The following is a 21508-nucleotide window of genomic DNA, read 5'->3' as shown; positions in this document are numbered from 1 at the left end:
GGAAATTCGCCCCTCCAGCGGCACGAGCGTCGCGCTTCAGGCGTATATACGCCGAGGTGTGAATGCAGTCTTAAAGAAATGAAATTCCTTGGGGTCCCCCAGATCACCAGAACTAGTGCCCCCATTGTAAGATTTCCCCTCTATTACATTTCTAGGGACAACCCGCAATTTGGGATTTTCTTTTCCTTTCACTTTCAATGATAATGGTAAACAGGACAAATAGCGAAGGTGAACCAATGATGACTCCAGCAATAAATACTCACAGGTATTCTAATCCCTCTATACTCTATACTTTAGTCTTTTCTTTTGTGAGGTCATATAGCCATTATAAAAAGTAGTTTAGAATTATTACTCAGGATTGCTTTTTTTAAACGTAAAGCAGCACACAACATAATATTTGGAAACATCATATGCAAAACTCTATTTAATATTCCTGAGATGTGTGGTGTATAAGGATCGAATGAAACCACTATTATAGAGGTACTAGATCAAGGACATAATAAAAAGTCATGAGCAGTTTGCAATCAAGTGCTTACCACCATGCCTGTACGCAAAAGGAAGCAGTGAACTGTCTGTGTCACGTCTGCTGCATGGATCTGGTTGTGGTAAGGATTCTTATACTTCCCATAGCCACTCTCCAGGGAATCCAGAAAACTCATTAGAAACGCAACGGGAATCTAAGAGGAAGAAAAGCATGTTGTAAATAGACTGCCAACAAATGATTTATTAACATTACAAGTTTGTCTTAAAACTAAAAGCACAAATTAAAAAAGGCTTCAAGTTTCAGGTATATTTGTCAACAGTACATTTATTTTGTTTGCACCAACAATTGTTTTGCATCACTTATTGAACATTCATATCAGTCCCAGCCCTCAGAAAGCTTCAAGCGGTATTAAAACCAAAAGCAAACATTTATTATATTGCAGCTTACCAATTCTTATGCCGCGTACACGTGATCATTTTTCGGGCATTAAAAAAACGTTGTTTTTAAAAAATGTCATTTAAAATGATGGTGTGTGGGCTTTACATCATTTTTCGGGTTCTGAAAAACGACAACAATTTTTTTCGAACATGCTGCATTTTTTAACGACATTTTAAACGATGTTGTTTTTCTCGTTGTAAAAAAATGATCGTGTGGGGGCTAAAACAACGTTTTAAACCCGCGCATGCTCAGAAGCAAGTTATGAGACGGGAGCGCTCGTTCTGGTAAAACTACCATTCATAATGGAGTAAGCACATTCATCACGCTGTAACAGAAAAAAAAATCGTGAATCGTCATTTACTAAAACGGAATCAGCTAAAGCAGCCCCAAGGGTGGCGTCATCTGCATGGAACTTTCCCTTTATAGTGCCGTCGTACGTGTTGTACGTCACCGCGCTTTGCTACAGCATTTTCTTAAAACGATGGTGTGTGGGCAACGTCGTTTTATTGACAAAGTTGGAAAAACTTAGTTTTTTTCATGCCAAAAAATGATCATGTGTACGCGGCATTAGAGATGTGAGAAAAAACATTTACCACGGATGGGTTGCTTGCATTTTTATTTATTTTATTTATGTAGGACATTTATCCAAAAAGGAAAAAAAAACTGCTGATAAAGTATGAGCTGGCATTTGGTTTTAATTTGTTAGTGTATCTAAATATGTTAGTATATTTAACACACCCTCCTTCAAGACTGACAATGGTGCTGTCAAAAGGAGCCCCTGTGCTCCTTCATCCAGAGTGAGGGCGCTCTAATACAGGAAGTGTTTTACTGGCCGGATCACTAAGTGGAAACAGGGAAAAAAAACTAAAAAGAGATAACATCTAAGGATTGGTATTTTACATGTTTGGTTTTGGGTTTAATACTGCTTTCAAGTCCATATTTCACCTGAATACATACACAGACTAGGGCCAATTTACCAATACCTCCTTGGAGTGTGACTCCTTCTAGCACAATGCATTTGGGCAAAAGACATACCCCTGCCACACCTCAAGTTATATAGACCATTAAAAATGCATATGTAAAAAATGATTTGTTAAACCCAGAATTCATTTTTCTACTATTACTTTTCCTTTATACTGTACTGCCTTTTCAAAATAGTAAGCAAGATACTTCAGACATACTGTAGGATGAAGCTTTTTTTGGAGAAAAACATGTTTGGTAGATGAATAGTACATTTTCATTGATACCTGTACATCAGACCAAAAAAGAGGGACAACTGAGGTGAAGCAAGCAAGGACACATAGATTTAGTTCCAAGAGAAAGGGACAGTTGGGAGGTATGATTTACCTACTAGCATGTCTTTGAATGTGGGGGGAAACCAGAGTACCTGGAGGAATCCCATGCAAGCATAAGAAGAACATACAAACTCCATGCAGCTAGTGTCCTGGTTGGGATTCAAACCATTGATCCCAGTGCTGCACAACATTAGTACTAGTCACTAATGTCCTATTCCCACTTGCCATTGGGACTATTAACCATTACATGCAGGAGACCCAGCAGGGACTCCTAGGGCCAAATTCTCAAAAGAGATACACAGACTTAACTCAATTTTTCTAAATTTACACGGCGCGTATATTTGTGCACGATCATCAAAACGACTTAAGCAAACATTTCCGTATTTTCAGCCGTACTTAAATTAGTTACACCTGCGCATCCCCGGGCGCAAATTACGCTAGGCTCGGCGCTGTTTTTGATAGGCAAAGATGCAAATGAGGGAGTTAGGGCGATTCTCAGAATTAAGTGTGTGTGCCGTATTTTCCGCCCTGTGCGCACCTGTTAGTTTTTCTGACTAAATTTCCACATTATAAAACCAGCCCTAATTTTACACATGCTGTGGAAGGGTTTACTGTAGGTAGTGACTAGAGGTTAGAGCTCTAGTTGTGAAGGTTATTTTTGGAAAAATGCCAGGACCAGCTATGATTCTGACGGCACTTGCTGCCTTACAGGCACAAAGGAGGAGGAGGGCACAGAGGAGGAGGATGAGGGCACAGGCGCGAGTTTATCGTCCACGGCGTGATATTTGGCAAATGCCAGATTATGAGGTGATTGGCAACTACCGTTTTGATAGGGAGGCCATCCTGGAGATCACCCAAATTCTTCATGAGGATCTTATCGCCCCAACCCTACGTTCCCATGCCCTGACACCTCTTGAAAAAGTGATGGCAACCCTCCATTTTTTAGCGAGTGGCTCATTCCAGCGTGCATCTGGAGGTGTGGCTGGGATGGTGCAGTCATCAATGAGCAAATGTGTCCATCAGGTGGTCCCTGCCATACTGCGGCGCATGAGCAACCAGTTTGTCATGCCCACCCAGGAGGACCAGCGTGTGCAAGCCATGACAGACTTTTATAACATTGCTGGCTTTCCAAAGACCATCGGGGCGATAGACTGCACCCATGTGGCACTACAGCCCCCCCATGATACTGAACACCTGTTCAGAAATAGGAAAGGCTGGCATTCGATAAACGTACAGGTTATCGTAGATGCACATGGCCTCATCTGGCACGTTTGTGCCAAGTTTCCAGGCTCGTGCCACGATAGTTACATCCTACGGCAGACCAAGATCTACAGAGACTTGGAGATGAACGTTTATGGAGACAGCTGGCTGATTGGTGAGTGACATTGGTGTCAGGTATGCCCCCCCCATGATGCAGACATCACAAGGGGCACATGCATGACTAATATCTTCCTGTCTTTTCCCTTACAGGTGACTCAGGATATGCGTTGGGACCCCACCTGATGACCCCCTTTAGGAACCCCCAAACACCCGGAGAACGGAAATTCAATGAGGTGCAGCTTGTTCCGGGACACGCTCCTCAAGTCATTAATTTTTTTTTGAACTCCAGCGATGGTCCTGGTCTCCCCCCCCCCCCCCCGCCGCATTGATCCGATCGGTGATCTTTTGAAGGATCTCCTTCCTCCTGGCCGGGGTGGTGTTGTGGCTCTCAGGGCCATGGAGAAATCGCCCAAATTTAATGACGCCCTGAGCAAGTATATGCTTCTCTGCCAGGGTAAAATTAAGCTTCCTGCGCTTGGGAGCCATGACAGACAACACCCAGCAACAGGGAACTCACCCAAAAAACAAACAACAATACACACACACAACAAAGAAAATACAAACAAGCAAAAAAAAAAAATTATACAGACAGCGACTATAAATTCAAAAACAAACTGGCAAAAAAGGAAAACAAAAAACAATCACACACCAAAAAACAAACACTTATCAAAAACAAACAGGCAAAAAAGGAAAACAAAAAACAAATTATCAAAAACAAACACCAACTATACCCTCCAACTCCACAAACACTTTTCTCACAAACAAATCTTACCAACAAACACTGACAAACGTTCAAAGCAGAAGCAACTTGCTTTAGGAAGGGAACACAGGGAAATACTTTTGCAATTGAAGTCTGTTTGACTGGGGCTATTTAGACACAGGGCGATCTTCAAACTAAGTACGCTTGGCCTTTTACCTATCTCACTGATTGCGATGACCAAAGTTCTGCACATGCGCAGTGAGGTCCAGATTCGTGCGCGCATGCGCAGTACGGCCGGCACTTCATTTGCATGGGGTCACGGCTCATTACAATGAAGCACGCCCACTTCATTCCCACTTGCCATAACCACGCCTTACGCATTGAAACTTAAGTTAAGGATGGCGCAATTTTGTGCGCAAATGCACTGAGAATACGGTACTTACAACACCAACTTAGGGCGCCGTAACTTAAATGACATAAGTTAGATAATCCTAAATTTACACAGGTTTTTGAGAATTTGGCCCCTAGTGATTTTCTCTGGGTAAAAGCCGCACTGAAATCAAAGGAAGGCTGACAGCTCCTATAGCTAATAGCAGCCGCCTGAATGTAATCGCTCAAAGGGCAATAACCTGAGAATGATCAGCCCTGGACACTGCAGAAGTTGTCAGCCTCCCATTGCTTTTACTGTAGGATTTTGGTGTAATTTTTTTTTTTAGGGTGGACCTTCACTTTAAGTAGTATCCTGAAAAGATGTAAAATGATCTTGAATTACTTCCTCTGCCTCGGCACTCCTGTAACCTCTATGCTGTATACCTGCAGTGTGAGAACTAAGGCCTCTGGAGATTTGGAGTGAGATTTGGTAAATCACCGGTCACCTTCCTGAAGAGAAAGATGTACTTAAAGACCTGCAGTGCAAGGACCTCCAAACTGCTGCATGGAACATCCAGTACAAACTCTATAGCTAGAATTTTGAATAATCATCTCTTATGCAAGAAGGCTTTTTTTCCAGTACAAAATTTGAAAATACCACCAACTTTTTTTTTTTCAGATATTTTATATGATTTATAAAAATGTATAGTATTTATATGTTGAACATTGTCATGTTTGGATTTGATACATTTCCATTTAATCTCAATCCTTAGATCTTCCACATAACTGTGATTCTAAGGCATGATATGTGTTTTCCCAAGATCCTTTACATTATTTGAATGCCTTCCCTGGGAACAGAGACTTTAATTTTGTTAAAATATTTACAGTAATACACAAACATTTAAAAGTTCTCATAAGAGTTATTCCAACGAAAAACCGTAATACAATTAGAGTTAAGTTACAGGAAAGCCCCCAAAACAATTACAGGAAAGCTATAACATCTTCTAAAAAAAAAAAAAAGACAAAATCTGCTAATGGTATTTTTATGCCCTAACTATCAAAGATATGTGCACAAATCTGAACTTTAATTATGTCTGTAGCATCTCCACCAGGTCAGAGAACGGAATCAAAAATTCTTGTAATGGTGTAAACTTTCCTTACTATAGTATGGCACGCATTGTACTATAGCTAAGATGAGGGGTTAAGCACTGAGATGAAGAGCAGTATATTGACCTTGAATACAGATGGGATGGCTTGAATATTAGCTACTCAATACTGGACAGTAGATCATAATTATTTGCTATATCTAGAAATGTTAAAGAACTACTAAAGAATTTTTTTTTTTTGGATAGAGTGGGTGTAGAGATAACATATTTTTCAGGGATTTATTGTACCCACTGGGGAGACTTTTTTTTTTCTCAGTTCCCGTCTCTGTGTTGCCTACTGAGAATTGAGTGCAACATTGGCTGCTCACTTCAGGATGTTGGGAGTTCACTGTATTTTTTGCAGGATCGGTAGGTATTTTTTGCACTTGTTGGAAAGATATACCAAAACATGTTTAAAGGTGTATTTAGTAGGCCAAAGGAAACACATATGTGAAATGCATTGTAATGCCTTGAGTGAGTGAGTGAGAAACGTATATAGCGCAACACATGCAAACTGAATCGCCTCTGGGCGCTTAGTATCCATTCCCTGGGCCCTCAGAAGAGATGGGTCTTGATCTTTCTCCTGAAGGCCAGGTGGTTTACCTCCAATCGGATGCTGGTTGGTAGAGCGTTCCATAGTCTGGGTCCTTGGACCGCAAATCTTCGTTCTCCTTTGGACTTGTATCTGGCTTTGGGTATCTGGAGTAGATTTTGGTTGGTGGATCGCAGAATGCGATTGGTGTTGTGAGCTTTTAGTTTCTCGCATAGATATTGGGGGGCATTTCCCAGAATACACTTATGCGTTAGACAGAGAGCTTTGAAAGTGATTCTGTCTTTTACGGGCAACCAATGAAGGGATCTCAACGAAGGTGAAATTGATTCCCATGTTTTTTTCCCAGTCACAAGTCGAGCGGCCGTATTTTGAACGACTTGCAGACGAGTGATTTGGTATTTTGGGAGTCAAAGATAGAGGGCATTTGCATAGTCAAGTCTGGAGTTGATAAGTGTCCCCACCACGACTGCTATGTCTTTTTTTGGGATAAAGGGAGTGAGTCTGCGTAGAAGGCGCAGCAGATGGTGCGGTCCGCTGACTACTGACCCTATTTGTGCATCCATTGTCATGTAGGTGTCGAAGATGACTCAGAGACTTTTAACTTTGGTGCTGGGGGTGATGGATTGACCCAGAATGGGCGGGGGCGTCCATGTTGTTGCGGGATGAATCTTCCGATTGGCCTGAAATAGGAGAAGTTCTGTTTTTAAGGTAACTCTTTGTCATCCACTTTTCTATCATAGTAAGGCATTTCTCTAGACCGAGATAATGATCCTTTTTGTTGCAGATGCGAAAATATAGTTGCGTGTCATCTGCATAAGAGTGGTAAAGTAACTTCTGGTTGCTGATGAATTCAAAAAGCGGGCAGAGATAGATATTGAAAAGAACAGGCGACAGAGGGGATCCCTGGGGGACTCCGCATGACACCGTGCGTTTTTTAGAAGTGAAAGGGCCCAATTTCACTATTTGTGATCAGTTTTTCAAGAAGGAGGAGAACCAAGATAAATCACATTCCGCAACTCCGGCAACTTCAACTAGCCGTGTCAGCAATAATTTGTGGTCTACCGTATCAAAAGCTGCGCTTAGGTCCAGCAGTACTGGAAGACAAAATTCTACTTCGTCTGCGGCCTCTAGAGCGTCATCCCATATTTTGAGCAGTGCTGTTTCTGTCCCGTGACCCGGACGGAAACCGGACTGGAATGGGTCAAGTAATTTATGGGTGTCTAAGTGATGTTGTAGCTGTTGTACAACTTCTTTCTCCATTACCTTGGAGAAGACATTCAGGCCTGTTATGGGGCGACGGTGGTTAGGGTCTTTGGGGTCGAGGGTGTTTTTTTTTAGAATTGGTTTGATTTTACCTTGTTTCAGCAAGGGTGGCAACACGCCCTCCTTGAATGACTGGTTTATGAGCTGCATGATAGCTGGAACCAAAATATCGGCACATTCTTTCAGCAGTTTAGTGGGGATGATATCATTAGGCGCTGTGCAATTTCGCAGAGTCCTGATGATATTTTTAGTGGCATCAATGGAAATGGGTTTTAGAGTGAAGTTAGGTGATTGTGGCAGGATTATGTGGGTATTAGGTTTGTGATTTAGGTGTGGGGTAGATGGAGGTTGTATTTTGCTGAATACCGTATTTATCGCGGTATAATGCGCTCCCGCGTATACCGCGCACCCCTAAAGTGGCCCCGAATACTGTGTAAAAAACTTTTTTTTGTACTTACAGTTTTGGTGTCTTGCGCGGCGTCCATCGGCGGCCTCGTCGGGTCCGGCGTCCGTCTGTGGCTTCGGGTGTCCTCTTCGTCGGGTCCGGCGTCCTTCTGCGGCTTCGGGTGTCCTCTTCGTCGGGTCCGGGGTCCGTCTTCGGGCTTCGGGTGTCCTCTTCGTCGGGTCCGGCGTCCTTCTGCGGCGTCCTCGCGCCGAGTTTGAATACTGCGCCAACATATACAGAGCGCAGTACACTCGTGTATTGTCGGGCAGGCTCGGCAACACTCGCGCTCACGTCCTGTACGTCCAGGACGTGAGCACGGAAGGAGCCGAGACTGGCCGACTATACCCGAGTGTACTGCGCTCGGTATATGTCGGCGCAGTATTCAAAACTCGGCGCGGGAAAGCGGGTATCGGCATATACCGCGCACCCACGATTTTGCCCTGATTTTCAGGGCAAAAAAGTGCGCGGTATACGCCGATAAATTCGGTACTTTCACGGATTCTTTCAATTTTGTTGATGAAATAATCCGATAATTTGTTGCAAAATTCTTGTGAATCAGAATTAGGGGCTTCTAGACAGACTGGGTTCAAGGTCTTGGTAACTAGATTGAAGAGTTCACGAGGGCGGTTTAGGGCATTGGTGATAATATTGGAAAAATCTTTTTTTTTGGCAATAAAGATTTCTTTATGGTATTTTTTGGTTATTATCTTATAAATGGTGTGGTTTTCCTTTGAAGAGCTTATTTTCCAGGCTGCTTCTGCTCTTCTGCGCTCTTGCTTTAGCTGGAGTTGTTTTTCCGGATGCACGTTGTGCATTTTGGCGCTACTAAGTCGGCTGACTGTAGCAGAGCCTTGTTTATAGCATCAAGAGTTTCTGTGGCGGTTTGATGTAGTTGGATTATTTTTATTTTGTTCCCTAATGTAGTTTTGAAGAGTTCCAAGTGGAGCTTCTTCTGAGATCTAATCCAGTGTGTTGTCACCGGTTTTACCGTTTTTTTTGATGGGGCGTTTATGTTGATTGTGAATTTAATGGCATGGTGATCAGTCCATGGTTGCGGCTCATTTTCCAGAATATTGATTTTCAGATCTTGTCTGAAAATGAGATTGAGCGTGTGACCTGAAGCATGTGTGGGCCCCTGTACTAGTTGCTGCAGACCTAATCCTTCCAAGTGGTCAATGCAGGCATCGGCGACGGGGTCCAGTGTGGAGTTGGCCCAGAGGTTAAAATCCCCGAGCAGCAGGAGATGTTTGGTGTTTAGGGTATAGGTGGAGATGAACTCTGTCAATGACATGAGCAGGTGCGTTTTTGGACCCAGTGGTCTATAGCACAGGAGTATGTGAACAGTGTCCTGGGGATTTGTTTGCAGTTGCAGAGTGAGGGTTTCCATAAATGGAAGTGAGTACTGAAGGCCTGGTTTAGTGATCGAGAGGTGAGTCTTGAGGATCACCGCCAGGCCTTGTACACACGATCGGAATTTCCAATAAAAAAAATTAGACAGAATTTTTTCATCGGATATTCCGACTGTGTTTGGACCCCATCTGACTTTTTTCCGTCGGAGTTTAGAAATAGAATTTTTATTTTCTGATGGAAATTCCGATCGTCTGTGTGGAACTCCGACGGAGAAAACACACGCATGCTCAGAATCAAGTCGACAAGCATTGAACTTTTCTCGACTTGTCGTAGTGTTTTACGTCACCACATTTTGGACGGTCGGAATTTAGTCTGACAGTGTGCATGCAAGACAGCTTGAACGGAATTCCGATAGAAAATTCCATCAGATTTTATCCCGTCGGAAATTCCGATCGTGTGTACAGGGCATTAGAGTTTTAAATACACTTTACATCAAACATCAACGTGGACAAGGCATTCAACTACAGTTACCAATTAACAGGTATTTTTCATTTTGTATGACTTCTGTAAACTAGTTCATGGGAATAATAGCACACCATTACTGCTTTCCCAGTCTAGACCTCTATGACTAAGCCCCGGTGGGTGGGATGAAACATGTCAGAGGGCGTGGCCTGTGGAGTGGTGTAAGGCTAAGACCATCTAACACGTGTTTACAATATAGACTGGACTGGGAGAGCAGAGCTTTTTCTAAATATGTATTTAAATGTTCTGCTTAGCCCACATTCACATTGGGTCAATTTTATTGCTGGCAATAGCAGCGTCCGAATCGGTGCAGCGCCGACTTTGCGGCACCGCACCAAACAGTAGTTCATGTATAACTTTTGGCGACTTTGGGAGTGATTTGAATAGACATCTGTGCGTGAACTCGAACAGATGTCTCTCAAATCGCCCCCGAAGTTGGACTGCATTATCAGTTTGAAATTGTGCAAGTTCAGCTGAGTTTGCACGATTTCTAACCCGCATCAGCATGACCCTAGGCTTAGGTTACTACACTGGAATGAATGGAAAGAGTTATATTTATGCTTTTGGATACGTTGAATTGAAAAATGTAACAGATCTGTTCTAAAAACATTAGAGAACATGATAATGGGAAAAAAAATAAAAAATGTTTCCTGCAATGAAAAGCAATGCCACTATTTATTTTAAGAATGTTATATGTTATTAGGTCACTTACTCTCTCTGCCTAATTTAGCTCTAGCATTCTAACACAACATGACATTCTAATAAAAGAATGTTTATAACCCTCCTTGTGAAATGCACATTTTTGATTTTACAACATAAATTATAATTATTAATATTATCAGTATAAAAACATACAATAAATACATTATGGTACAATTAGTAAGCAGCTGAAAACAAGAAATGTGATCGACTCTTGTGAGTAATATTTCCAAAGTCGTATTTGAATTGTTTGCACGTATTACAAGTTACCTTGAAGCGACTGTTCAGGTTGTGTCTAGTGAGAAGTTCAAACACAATGGTTTTCAATGCATGATCTTCACTGACTCTATTCAGCACAAATACATCAAAGTCCCACAAGTCCAGATGCTAGAGAGAGAGAGAACACAAGATGAAAAAAATCTCTTCTATAATTCAGCATTCCAAATACAGTAAACTGATAGATATTCATCTGAGCCCAACTGACTAATCTTTGTGTTTTCTATAAAACATCACTTAAAGCACAGTACTGCATCCACAATAATATTCAACCAGCTTAGAGACACAAATTCCCACATAAACATGTACATTTAGTAAAAATCAAATATGACCCGGATGCAAATATTTTTTGCCAAAACAATTTAGGGGACTTAATGGTTTTAAAAAGGGACCAGACCTTTTTTGAAGTGCCCTTTAACCCATTAACTCATTAACTGAAGCTCTGCATGTAAATGTGGCCACATGATCCAAATCAGACAGAGTTGGTCTTATACATCTGAGGCCAAACTGAAAATGTAGTTATTTGGACCCCTAACAAATTTCTACATATATCAAGACAGAAAATGGAAGTTTCAGAAATAGAAGATCTACAGTAGTTAAATAGAGTCACAGGATAAGTTTATCTAAATCTGCAGCTTGACAGAACCTAAATGTGTTGGCTGTAGTAGTTTTCTTTTCCAGGCTTTATTTTGTTTATTTCCCCCTGGTAATCATGTCAAGTATACATTAACTAACATAACAATGTTAAAGGGGTTGTAAATAGGTTCCTTTAAGCTAGTGCATTGTTGGTTCACATACCTTTTCCTTCAATTTCCCTTCAAAAATTGTTTTTCTTTGTCTGAATTTCTCACTTCCTGTTTCTCCTCAGTAAGCTTGCCACCATCATCCTTACTGAACAGCTTACTGAGGAGGAACAGGAAGTGAGAAATTCAGACAAAGAAAACAAAGAAAAAAACATTTAGAAGGGACATCAAAGGAAAAGATAAGTGAACCAACAATGCACTAGCTTAAAGGAACCTATTTAGAAAATAAAAAACAAACCTTTACAAAACCTATAACTCATTGTACTGCATAAACAGTTGTGCTCATAAGATTACATTCCCTGGCACAGCAGTATGTTATAAAAAAATACTGGAGGAACATTTCCATTCATCAGCCAGGAAGCTGCGCATGGGATGAACTTGGACATTCCAACATGACAATGATCCAAAACACACACACACACCTGTCATTGGCTACTAGACATGTGCACACTGAAATATTTCAGAATTTCGTTTGCGTCCGAAAAATACATTTATTTAGTTACTCCCGAAGTTCATTTTTATTTATTTTGTTTCATTAAAAAATGAATTTGTCCGAAAATCCAAATTAATTAAGGTCGAATCTGTCATTGAAGGCTTATGGTGAATGTTCTAAGAAGATTCGACGAAGCAGCTAAACTGTACGACGACGCAATTGTACATTTCCGGTCGAATGTTCCGCCTACAAGCTATAGAAGAATTCAAATGTTTTTTGACACTAGTAATAATTATATTTATAAATTATTATTACTAGTCAACCAGCATTCAAATTCTTCTATAGCCTATTGACTGTAAATGTATAATTGCCGCGTCGTACAGTTTAGCTGCTTGTCGAATCTTCTTAGAACTTTCGACAGACACCATAAGCCTTCAATGACAGATTCAACGTTTGTATGTTTTTCGCTGCTTCGTCTAATTTTCGTCGTTCATGTCGAATGGTCTACCCCAACACTGTCTCTATAATGTCAAATCTTTTCTCTCTGTCGAATCTTTCCTCTCTATGTAGCATAATCTTGGACTAATAGAGTTAGGTTAGGCACATTCGACCACAGATTCGATAGACACTGATTGCTATTGTCAGCATCATGTTGAATCTCCTATCTATATCGAACTGTTGAAGCAGCGAAAAAGAAAATAAAGCATTTTGATGGATCTTTCGGATTTCGGATTCTGCGCATTCGTTTTTGTTTGTTAAATCGATAACGAAAATACCCGAAATTCTGATGAAAATGCATTCAGACGAAAACTAATGCACAGAATGTCTACGTGCCGTTCATGCAAGACAGTCCAAGAATTTACAGGAACTGGAGGCTTTTTGCCAAGAGGAATGGGCAGCTTTACCATCTGAGAAGATACAGTAAAGAGCCTCATCCACAAATACCCCAAAAGACTTCAAGCCGTCATTGATGTTAAAGGGGGCAATACATAGTATTAAAAACTGGGGTATGTAAACTGTTGATCAGGGTAATTTGGGTATTTTCTGTTTTGATTATAAAAAGAGTAAACACAGTTGATTGATAATAAATTGCTAAATGGCCAAACACTAACCATGAGTGAAAGAAAAGTTTTTGTGCTATCATTCATATTCTCTGAAAAAAGGACAAGAAATCATATATTCTTCCAGGGTATGTAAACTTAAGAAAGTATTATCTGGAGTTTTGCTTTCATTTGTTAGTCACTTATGTAAAGTCCATCCCATACTATGCTCACCAGACAGTGCTGGTGCCCAAGGGTGACTCTGTTGCTCCTCAATAGATAGAGGTGCCACCCTAAGACAGGAAGTGTGGTACTGGCAGAATAACCATGTGAATATAAAGGAAAATTAATGCAGCCACTATATCTAAGGCTTAGTAAGCTCCATAACATTTTTTTGTGGGGTTTAATACTGCTTTAACTTTTAATATTTGCTTCTGAAAAAATCTACTTATGAAGTGATAAAGCCCCATTCACATGGGAGTACCAATACCTGTGAAAAGGGTCATATTCACCCAGGCGGAATGCACATGTGTTTCCTGCAGCAGTGTGCAGGCAGCTGGCTAAACAGTCCTGCACGGATACCCAAAAGTATCCCAAAGTCCGATAAGCGAGTCCGATGCACAGATCAAAATGCAATACTGTCTGCATTCTGTTCCGTGCATTGAACCTGCATGGATGTAAACTCCCGGATGCACTTGGAGATCCATGCAGGACTGTGCAGCCAGCCTTCAACAAGCCACCTGCATGCTTCCGCAAGGAACACCTGTGCTGTGAGGGAAGATGGCCCTTCGTACTGGTCTACAGATCACTACATCTACGTGAATGAGGTCAAGTTGCCCTCTAACAATGAAAACTGTTTTAAGACATTTTCTTCACAAAATAATAAAAATTCACCCTTGGCAAGAGGTGTATATCAAAGTATGCTCCAATGCTCTTGGCTGATTTTTTATGCATATTTTCCTACCTTTAAACTGTTAACAACAACTGAAGAATAATTTGGTCCAACTGCTGTATACGTCCTTCGAAACATTCTGAAAACAAAAAGAATGAAATATAGAGTGCTGAAAACCTTTTTAACTTAGTCAATTTTAAAAGAAGAAACTATATCCTAAACGCCTCTACCAGGGATGTTTTATGAAATCAGTGGGCCTGTGTGCAAGATCATAAATTGGACCCTAGACTTAGAGGAAAAAATGTGGTGCACTACGCACGCCACAGCAAAAAGTGGGCAGGTTTTATGTTGCGCTAAATATTGGGTGTGGCATAAAGGGGGTGTGATTAAAGAGTGAGGTGACTTATATAGTGTGGATGTCATAAGTTATGACCAGCCAAATACAGACAGGCTAGAATGCTGCAGTTGGGAGGTGGTGAAGGGGGTGCAAAAGGTGAGAGAGGAGGGTAAGACAGAGGAAAAGAGGGGGAGAAAGAGGAATGAAGGAAAAGAGGGGAGAGAAGGAAACTAAGAGAGGAATGGATGAGAGAGAGATGGGGTGAGGGGGAGAGGGAAAGAAGAGAGCGAAAGGAAGGGGGAGAAAGGGAGAGAGACAGGGGTAAATAGTTAAGGGGAAAATGAAGGGACAAAGAAAGAAAGTGAGGCGGGGGGGAGCGAAAAAGGGTGACAAAGAGAGGGAGAGGGGTATAGAGTATGTGGGAAAGGGGGGGGAGACATAGTTAATAAAGAAAGACAGGGAGAGAGGAGAGGGGAGAGAAAGGGGGAGCTAAGAAAAAGATAAGAGAAATAAAGAGAGGGAAACAGAGGTAAAGGGGTAAGGGGACAGTGAGTGGAGGAAGAGAGAGGGCAGAAAGAGAGAGAAGGAAATAGAGAAGTAAGGGAAGGGGGACAAAGAACGTGGGAAAACGATAGAGAGAGAGGGGGAGAGTACGAGGAGAGAGGGAGAGAGAGAGGAGAGGGGGGAGGAAAAAGAGCAAGGGGTATGAGAGATAAAGAAGGAGAGAGGGGACAGAGAGAGTGGGGGGAGAGAGGGGGGGGCAGAAAGAGAGAGAAAGAAAGAAAGAAAGAAAGAGAGAGGTAAGGGAAGGGGACAAAGAGAAAAACGGGAAAAGGATAGAGAGAGAGGGAGAGAGAGAGGAGAGGGGGAGAGGAAACATAGAGAGGTGGGTGATAGATAAAGTGGGAGAGAGAGGGCAGAGTGAGTGGGGGGAGAGGGGGAGAAAGAGAGGAGAGATGGAAAGAGAGTGGAGTAAAGGAGGGTGAGATAGAGAGAGAAATAATTAAGTAAGGATGGGGGGGAGAAAAAGAGAGAGGGGGAGAAAGAGAGAGAGGGAGAGAGGAGTGAGAGAGGGAGGGGAAAGAATAGAGAGGAGAGAGATAAAGTGCTGAGGGAACAGAGAATGGAGGGAAAGAAAAGGGGAGAAAAAGAGAAGAGAGAATTTTGCATAAAGTGTGAGGCCTCGTACACACGATAGGTTAAACAGAGGACAACGGTCTGATGGACCGTTTTCATCGGTCAAAACCGATCATGTGTGGGCCCCATAGGTTATTTAACCATCGGTTAAAAAAAGCCAACTTGTTTTCAATTTAACTGATGGATTCCTAAACGATAGGACAAAACCGATCGTTAGTAGGCACGACCATCGGTTAAAAATCCACGCATGCTCAGAATCAAGTCGACGCATGCTTGGAAGCATTGAACTTCATTTTTTCGTCGTTGTGTTTTACGTCACCGCGTTCTGACACGATCGTTTTTTTAACTGATGGTGTGTAGGCACGACTGACCATCAGTCAGCTTCATCGGTTAACCGATGAAATCGGTCCGTTCTCATCGGATGGACCGATCGTGTGGGCATGAGGGTGGCCATATTTAACCACCTTGTGTCCTGGGCAATATTACAATTCTCTTTTGCTAGAAAATTACTTAAAACCCTCAAAGAATTATATGCTTTCTGAAAGGAGAGACCCTGTATAATAAAATAGTGGCAGATGCAACTTTTTATTTTTTGCGCAAATGTTTATCAAATCTATTTTATCAGGAAAAAATACACTAAAATTTACTTTCGTGCACACATAAACAAAATAATACCCACTTTTTTGGTAAAATATAAAACAAGGGTTTGTGTTAAGCAAATAGATACCCAACATGTCAAGCCTTGAAATAGTGTTCACCCATGAAGTGGTGAAAAAATACCGTACCAAAAATTGTCCATAGGCAGTCCTTTAAAAGTGAACAGACAACACTAGAATTATAGCTCTCACTCTAACATGTGTGGTTCAATTGCTGTTTACATACATGTGTGCGCAATAAATACGTGTTTGGTATTTGCATAGATGTGCAGAGTGCAATTTTTTTTATTTATTGTAATTATTGTAGTGTAATTGTACTTTAATACTTTTTTTCATGTACCTTTATTGAGATCACAAGGTGTCCAACAAGCTCTCTGTGCGATAGCATGGTCATGTGATAGTTTCTCTTAATGAAGGTATCAGGGTTCTTTTATACCCCTAATGTCTCCCTGCTTTATTCTACAGCCGATAAAGCATAAAACTATGCTTGAATGGCTGTTTACGCAACTTTTCAGACTGGGCTTGACAGCTCTCAACCCGGAAATGCTCAGAGATCAGCGTTTCTGGGTTCACTGTTTGCAGGCAGATTGAAGAACACAATTGTGGTCTCAGGCTCCCCAGAGAAGCTTGAGAGCTCAGGAACCACTGCAGGTGATCACTAGCCATGCAGTCCATTTTACTGAAAATCTAGGCCTGAAAACGGCACTTGGTTAATGTAAAAATCAGGACCCCGTGGCTTTCAACTGCATCATTAGGTATTCTCTAAGCAAAGAATATGTAGCAGCCTTTCCTAGGAGAACCTATAAACACAATCGAATAATCTATTTAGGAAGATTGTCTGAAAGGACCCAGTTTATGATGATTATCACATACCTATGGAATTTTTTTGTTTTGGAGTAAGTAGATAGAGATAACTTTTTATCAGCTGATATTTTCAGCAATACCAAATACAATCTTAAAAATTAAACAGCTTGGGTCATTGAAGGGTTGAGAATTGATGAAGAAAAATAAGAAAGACACAACTGAGACAATCATTTAGGTTAAAGCAGGCATGCTCAGACTAAATGTGGCCTGTGGAGCTGTCCGATGTGGCCCGTGACCTCAAACCTATGGCAACTCACACAGCCTCCTTCAGGTGCACGCCTCTCTACTGAACGATTGCTGATCCTCCATAATCCCTGCGGCTGTTATATACACAAGCCGCTATTGCAGCCAGCTCCCCACTCGTCTTCTTTTTTAACACACAGACAAGTGGACAGGAACCTTTAGCCAAGTGGATTACAACTAGTGGCATCCACATAGGGGTTCTGAAGGTGGATTCTCACAGTTGTGATGAGCTTGGTGTCATTCTGGGAGCACGTCAGTGCAATTATGTGTCATTAAGTTTATCTTTGCTTAATAAAGAAGTTTATTGTACTACTAGGGCATGTGCTTCCCTAGTCTGTTGTTTAGATTGTCCACTGTCCTTGCTTTGCCAATTCAAATGATGGCTGCAAAGACCCTTATACAGTGATCTGGTTAATAAAAAATATGATTTTTGTGATTATGAATAAATAGTGGGTAAACATCCAATGGGGATTGGTCCCACAGAAAGTGATGATCCTGATTGTTGTTTAAAATCTTTATTTTGCTAATCAATATTAAAATTTGGAAATTCTGAACCATTTCATTGTGCCCTGTGACTGGTTACCAAATTACTTAAAGTGGAACTTTAGTCAGAAAATTAAGTCCTAAAGATCACTTCAGGCTGGACCCCTTTGCAGGTGTAGCTATGTAAAACATAAAAAATGGGTGTCTATACTGTTTAAAATCCAGTAATACACTGTCTCGCCCTGCTCTGCAACATGCTCATTTGCTCTCCTATTTTTTTTTAGGTACTGCTGAGTTTGTAGAGGCCAACCTGCTGACAGCGTTAAAATGGAATTAAACCCTCCTATCCTTTACAGCAAAGGAATCTGCTTCTGTTTGATCTGCAGCAGCCATGGTGCGGCACATGTGATCAGTTATAACACCAATCATTTGATGGGTTAACAGTTAGGTTGAGGACTCAAGCAAATGTGACAGTTAGCAATGCTGGCATAACTAAGAATGTAACTTGTTTTTGAAACCGTTAACTTGATCGGCTTAGTTCCACTTTATGATTTACTGCTGTTCAGGGGCTCTGGTCTTCAGCAAAATGTCAGCCTCCAGCAAAAAGAAACAGCAGCAATGCTGCAGGCAATTTACAGCACACACTAATGTTGGTAGTGTAATTATTAATGTGGAATGTATGCTCCTTATTAAAGCACATTATTTTTTATCAATTTATTATAAGTAAAGTTCCGCTTTAAGTGTCCCACGCTCTTCAACAGGTTGAGCACCCCTGGGTTAAAGTATACAGGGGTGTCTTCTTTCCACCTCCAGCCTGCTGATTGGGCTGTGAAAGAGCAGCAGTAGACAGATGAGGGCAAGCCATCATTAATCTGCATCTTTTATATCTGCCAGTTCGGCTTTTTTATCGTTGTTCTGCCTGCCAATACCTCTTTAACCACCATCTGTCCCTAACTGCAATATGTCCATCATAATATAAAACAGTTATGCTTTATTGTTAGATATGATGTGTCCTTTATACCAATATGCAACCCTTCCCTGACTGTTTTTGTCCACAAAAACTAGGGCTCAATATTGCAAATGTAAGGCAAAGAATCTATATGAGAGCGTTTCTTTACTTTACTTTATGTCACGGCACATTTTTTTTGCCTGTGGGCAACAAGGATAACATTCTAAAATATACTCTTATAATTGTTGAAAGGTGTTAAAGTAATATGCAACATATAAATCTAAACATGCACTGTCATGATTAGTGTTGCTCACGAATATTCGTATTGTGAATATTTCAAATTTTTCGAATTTCGCGGTCAATATTCGCTATTCCGAATATTCGATTCAATTTTATTTTTAGAACAGATCACATCCTAGAGATCTCCATCGACGTCTAAAAGCATTTCTGGTATGATTAGAGAGCTTGGGCCGAGTAGCTGAAGCCATCATTTTATATTGCCGAAAATTTGCATTGCGATTATTCGGCAATAGGAATATTGCGCGATTATTTTCTCCGCCCTTCTTTTGCATCAGAGCCAGCAGTTGTCGAAATTCCGCAATCAATATCGCATTCGCATTTTGCGAAATTTCGATACAATATCACGAATATTCTGAGCCAATCAGAGTGCAAAATATCACGAATATTCTGAGCCAATCAGAGTGCTCCTTCCGCTGTTGTCGAAATTTCGCCATCAATATCGCATTCGCATTTTGCGAAATTTCGATACAATATCACGAATATTCTGAGCCAATCAGAGTGCAAAATATCACGAATATTCTGAGCCAATCAGAGTGCTCCTTCCGCTGTTGTCGAAATTTCGCCATCAATATCGCATTCGCATTTTGCGAAATTTCCATACAATATCACGAATATTCTGAGCCAATCAGAGTGCAAAATATCACGAATATTCTGAGCCAATCAGAGTGCTCCTTCCGCTGTTGTCGAGAATTCGCAATTATTTTCGCATTCGCAATAGCGAAATTTCGCAAAAATTTCATTTCGATAAAATATCACGAATATTCGAATTTAGCGAATATTTCTCGAATATTCGGCTATATATTCGTGATATATCGCGAAATCGAATATGGCGTATTCTGCTCAACACTAGTCATGATATTAAAGTTACCAAGAGCATAAGAAATGCAAAACAATTTAAATAAATCACACTGGAATCTTTTAACCTGTAAAGCATAATGGACCAAGTTTTAAAGTGAAATTCTGGGTAACTATACAAGTATGCATGAATAAATTCCTTACATGTTCCAGTGCATTTGCCTAGGCTGAGATAAAGTCAATAGCCTGTGCCCAGTATTCTGACTGCATGGGAATTATGTAAAAAGTCACAAGGTAAGAGGCTGCGGCAAGGGCTGATCTGTGTCAGACAATGGTCAATACAGCCAAGATTGGCACTGACCTTTCGGCACTGACTAAAGATCAAGTGTAGTATCTGTTCTTATCAGTGTCCAGTAGGGGTGCTTTGCCGTCATTCTGGCCTTTTGGCTCAAATGTCTGGATATATAGTATCCCTACTAGTCTGATGGTGGCCCTGAGGGATCTTCCCTGTGGGAACAGAAATCAGGACACAACATTGCTGCTTTATTTTTTATTTGTTCACTCTCTACGTGCGTGTCTCATTGCACTTTTTTATGTGTTTTTTTTCCATTACCCAGATGGTAGGGTGTGGGTCTTCGGGCCTTCCCTAAAGTCTAGGGGGGAGGACAATCAGGTTCCTGCATCGTCTGCTATAAAGTCAACCACCTTTGTGAGAGATTACTTATTGTACTTATTGATCAGCGTTGGCTAATCACGAGGAGGCATTTTGCACAAAACAAGGTCAATAAAGACATGGAGGAGCGACTTTGGGGTGGAGGAACTTAACTGGCCTGCACCGTGTCCTGACCTCAACCCGATAGAACACTTTATGTTATGAATTAGAGTGGAGACTGTGAGCTTTTCGTCCACATCTGTGCCTGACCTCATAAATGTGTGTCTGAAAGAATGGTCAAACATTCTCATAGACACACTCCTAAACCTTGTGGACAGCCTTCCCAGAAGAGTTGAAGCTGTTACACCTGCAAAGGATGGTTCAACTCAATATTAAACCCTACGGACTAAGACTGGGATGCCATTAAAGTTCATGTATGTGTAAAGACAGGCGTCCCAATACTTTAGGTAATATAGTGTATATATAGGTCTGCCTCCCTCTGGATTTCCAAGGTGTTATGTGGTCATTTATGTTTTTTTTTTTTTTTTTTTTTTTATTGAACTGCGTAAGCTTTTGCAAACAGACTTTTCTCATCCTTTCATTGTATGTTACATTATTTTAATCTGTGTGTGCAAATCTTTTGATTTAGGCTATGTTCGCACATTGTAATATGCAGTGTTTTACTGTGCAGGCTAGTACAGTGCTGGCTTCAGCAGGGAGCAGTGCAACGTATGTCTCAGTGCTTCACACTGTTTGCTTTTTTTTTTACAACTTTACTTGTAATTGTAATAGCGCAACCATTTATTCATGTCACTGCACAGCTGTGTAGTGCATTGTGCTACTGGGCAGTGACATGCAATACCATCCAGCACAGTGTGAAAAAGTGGAGACATGCTGCATTTCTCCACACTGAATCGCACCGCACTGCGCATCGCACGAGTGTCACAGTGTGAACCCTAGCAGTGATCTGCAACCAACCAGTGCAGAAAAATGCAGGTCACCACAAATAGTGATAATGAGCCCTTGCCCAAATAAAAAGATTCTTTGGAATACTAGTATCATATA

General features: G+C 41.2%; 1 protein-coding gene across 5 annotated transcripts in view; it reads right to left on the bottom strand.

The window, feature by feature from the left end:
• The window catches only part of PDE1B (phosphodiesterase 1B), a 471712-nt gene that overhangs the window by 82409 nt on the left and 367795 nt on the right, over positions 1-21508 (bottom strand). For all 5 annotated transcript variants that reach the window (XM_040340766.1, XM_040340762.1, XM_040340761.1 and 2 more), the window contains 3 exons: positions 14100-14166; positions 10854-10970; positions 537-677 (listed from right to left, as the gene is read on the bottom strand). In XM_040340766.1, coding sequence (XP_040196700.1) covers positions 537-677; positions 10854-10970; positions 14100-14166 — 325 coding nt within the window. The remainder of the gene's footprint in view (positions 1-536; positions 678-10853; positions 10971-14099; positions 14167-21508) is intronic.

This window comes from Rana temporaria, chromosome 2 (assembly GCF_905171775.1).
Source record: "Rana temporaria chromosome 2, aRanTem1.1, whole genome shotgun sequence".
Lineage (NCBI taxonomy): Eukaryota > Metazoa > Chordata > Amphibia > Anura > Ranidae > Rana > Rana temporaria.
This window is presented reverse-complemented; position numbering and strand designations above follow the sequence as displayed.